The 3,582-nt window shown below is 51.7% G+C and overlaps 1 protein-coding gene across 2 annotated transcripts in view; it reads left to right on the forward strand.

Annotated features, from left to right (window-relative positions):
- LOC100942087 (ATPase family AAA domain-containing protein 3) overlaps positions 1-3,582 on the forward strand; it is a 27,211-nt gene that overhangs the window by 4,161 nt on the left and 19,468 nt on the right. For both annotated transcript variants that reach the window (XM_012807348.2, XM_003793303.3), the window contains exons 2-3: positions 2,448-2,524; positions 3,266-3,367. In XM_012807348.2, the coding sequence (XP_012662802.1) occupies positions 2,448-2,524; positions 3,266-3,367 (179 nt within the window). The remainder of the gene's footprint in view (positions 1-2,447; positions 2,525-3,265; positions 3,368-3,582) is intronic.

The following is a 3,582-nucleotide window of genomic DNA, read 5'->3' on the forward strand; positions in this document are numbered from 1 at the left end:
CCCCCCCCCCCCATGTAGTTACACAAGCTTGTGTGAGCAATCTTAGTGAGTCCGAGGGGAACGGCTGGGGACCCTCTCCAACCTGTCTACCTGTACCTCAGAATTGTCCTGGCCACCCCAGAATTCCTGGCCTGGGACATTCTCCGCCTGAGTCTCTAGTGTCTTTGCCTTTATTCTCCAAAACTGAGCTGTCATTTACTGGCCAAACAGCATCTACTGCAGACCCCAGGATGCTGTGTTTGGAGGCCTGGTCTCACCTCATCAGGCTTCATTTTCTGTGAGTTCTGTACTGGATATGGATTCTTTTTCATTCCTGCCATCTTTCCTGGCCTCACTGGTGACTGGTGACAATGTTTCTCTGTGGTTTGCTGCCCTTCCTATCCCCAAAGCCTTTTCCCAGGATGCCTCCTGCCCATGTGCCTGGTAGCCCATTAGGGAAGACCCTAACCCTCTGCTATCCCTTGAGGCACATCTCAGTTCTGCTTCATGCTGGGATCTACTTGATAGCACAGGGTAATAATTTCGTGGTGGTGAGTTCTTGCTCCAATGAAGGCCAGAGCTTGTGGTTTCAGGGGTTGTGTGGGTGTGGCCTGTGCTCTTCCTCAGTCTGTTCTCCCAAGATACTTGCTATGGGGGCTGTATGTGCTCCATGTTCAGGGAGGAAATTGCCTCAGACCAGTTAGGCTTGCTGAAGGTCATGTCATAAGTGAGTAGGGCAGCAGTGCTGGACTGTGACTCCCATGCTTCTGTGGGCTGCTTTGGGATGCCCTTGCCCCTTCGTAGACAGGCTGTGAGGTACTGGAGAGGCCTTCAGGGTCTGTTCAGCCCTTACCAGTTGGACAGGATGAGTCCTGGAGCCTACCTATAGAGATAGGTCCCTCTGTGCTCTGCTTGTGGTCACAAGAGACCCAGGCAGAGCATGTGGGCCTCAAAGGTTGGCTCCTAAGGTCCTTGCTAGGCTTTGGTGTTGATGCCTGTTGCCTGAGTTCATGCAAAACATGTGCCCCAGCAGGCAGCACAAGACAGAGTATTCGGCTACATCTGCCTCATACGCACACGAAATGTATCTGTGACATGCTCAGGTCATGTCATTTAACCATCAGAAAAGGAAAAAAGACAGCTGGGCATGGTGGCTCACCTGTAATCTTAGCACTCTGAGAGGCCAAGGTGAGAGGATTGCTTGGGCCCAGGAGTTTGAGACCAGCCTGAGCAAGAGAGAGACCTGTCTCTACTAAAAGTAGTAAAACTATCCAGGTGTTGTGGTGGGTGCCTATGGTCCCAGCTACTCTGGATGCTGAGGCAGGAGGGTCCCTTGAGCCCAGGGAGTTTGAGCTGTGATGACACCACTGCATTGTAGCCCAGGTAACAGAGTGAGACCTTGTCAAACAAAAAAATAAAAAAACCAACTATGAACAAGTATTGAGTTTTAGGTGGTAAATTGTTGCTATAGTTGGGGGTGACATGTCCTGAGGTCTGTAGTGTACTCTGAAAGCTTCAAACAGTGAGATGCTCTGGTGGGAAAAGACAAGTGAACAAAGAGCCAATGCAGGAGAATGGAGGAGGGGTTTTCTTTTCTTTGTGTGTTAGGTTTTTTTTTTTTTTTTTGAGACAGTGCCTCAAGCTGTCCCCCTGGTAGAATGCTCACACAGGGTAGAGTGTCCCCCTGGCATCACATCTCACAGCAACCTCCAACTCCTAGGCTCAAGCAAGTCTTCTGCCTCAGCCTCCCGAGTAGCTGGGACCATAGGCGCCCTCCACAATGCCTGGCTATTTTTTGGTTGCAGCCATCATTGTTGTTTGGTGGGCCCGAGCTGGCTTTGAACCCGCCACCTTGGCTGTACGTGGCTGGCGTCTTAGCCACTTGAGCCATAGGCGCCAAGCCTGTGTGTTAGGTTTTTATAGTAAACTGTAGTGAATGGGAAATTTGTCATCACAGAAAATTTTGAGACCTGATGCTGGTTCTTCAGCTAGTAAAGTGCTTAGTTTTCTTCCAGAACACTCAAATATTGACCTGTATCAGTCCCCTTACAAGCAAAATGCACCTGGAAGATACAGTGTTTGTGTGACTGTGTGACAGCACATACCTTGTGCGTGATTCAACTTTCAGTCCCTCACTCGACTTCACAGCAACTCAGTGACAATGGGTGTTGGAAACTTGAGAAAAATATGATTCGGTTTAATAGGGATGGGACTGCTGTGTTGGCCCTGTTTCCTGCCCTTGGTGGGTGTGGAATGACCTTCCTGTGTTGCTTTCCAGGATCGTCTCTGGGGGAGATAAGGCTACAAAATATGCCGGGCTCTTTGTTAGAGATAGGCAGCGGCCTTTGTAGGGAGGCGGCGTTGGGTACAGGCTGGCCAGGAATGAGGGTGGGTGGGTGAGTTGGGCTGGGATGTGAATGCGTGCCTGGCTGGTGTCTTAATGGCCCCTCTCCTGCTTGCCCCTGCAGGCCATGCCAAGGAGGCACTGAGTCTTGCGCAGATGCAGGAGCAGACACTGCAGCTGGAGCAGCAGTCCAAGCTCAAAGTGAGTGGTGACCTGATACTGGCCGGGGAGAGTGAAACTGGGACCCTCATCCCACAGAAGGAGGCACTGGGTATTGGCTATGTGGCCTGACTCCCTGTTTGCAGCAAGGTCCCTTGGCTGGTCTTCTGGAGGGTAGGGCATTTTCTTTGTGCCCAGCAAGACTCCTATCAATGGAGTGTGTGGTGAGCACACAATGAGTACCTTCAGCCCTTGGCTACCGTGAAGTAAGGGGCCAGGCATAGTGGCCCACGCCTGTAATCTTAGAACTCTTGGGAGGCCAAGGCAGATGTATTGCCTGAGCTCAGGAGTTTGAAACAAGCCTGAGCAAGAGTGAGACTCATCTCTTCTGAAAAATAGAAAAACTAGCTGGGTGTTGTGGGTGCTGGTAGTCCCAGCTCAGGAGGTTGCTGTGAGTTATGAGACCAAAGCATTCTACCTAGGGCAACAGTGAGACTCTGTCTCAAAAAAAAGAAAGACTGTGACAGGATCCACTTGAAACAGCCTCTGGGAAGGCAGTAGCAGTGTCTAGGAGACTGCCTGTCTGCCTCTGTCTGATCTCCCAGGGGGCCCTTCTTGGGCTCTTCCTGGAGTTCCACTTGGCCTGGACCCACTCCCACCCTGTTAGGCCTGCTGCTCAGAGCAGGCTGTGTGAAGTATGGGATGCTGTGCCTGGGAGCCTTTGTAGCCCAGCCAACTGCTGCAGCGCAGCCCAGCTGAGGTGCCAGGTGGTATGTTCTGCAGGAGTATGAGGCCGCTGTGGAACAGCTGAAGAATGAGCAGATCCGCGTACAGGCTGAGGAGAGGAGGAAGACCCTGAATGAGGAGACCCGGCAGCACCAGGCTGTGAGTGCTTGTGGCCACTGGCTCGTGGAGGCTTTGGGTGACCAGGATGGGCAGCTGGGGCAGCTGAGGGTCTCCATTTTGGTCTGAGTGAGGCTCAAGAGTGGTGGTTCTCAACCTTCCTAATGCTGTGGCCCTTTAATACAGTTCTGTGGGTTGCAACTAACAGGTTGAGAACCCCTGCTCTAGAGGGTGTCAACTTTTTTTTTTTTTTTTTT

The sequence above is a fragment of the Otolemur garnettii genome, unplaced genomic scaffold (assembly GCF_000181295.1).
Source record: "Otolemur garnettii isolate 467f Iridium unplaced genomic scaffold, OtoGar3 scaffold00067, whole genome shotgun sequence".
NCBI lineage: Eukaryota > Metazoa > Chordata > Mammalia > Primates > Galagidae > Otolemur > Otolemur garnettii.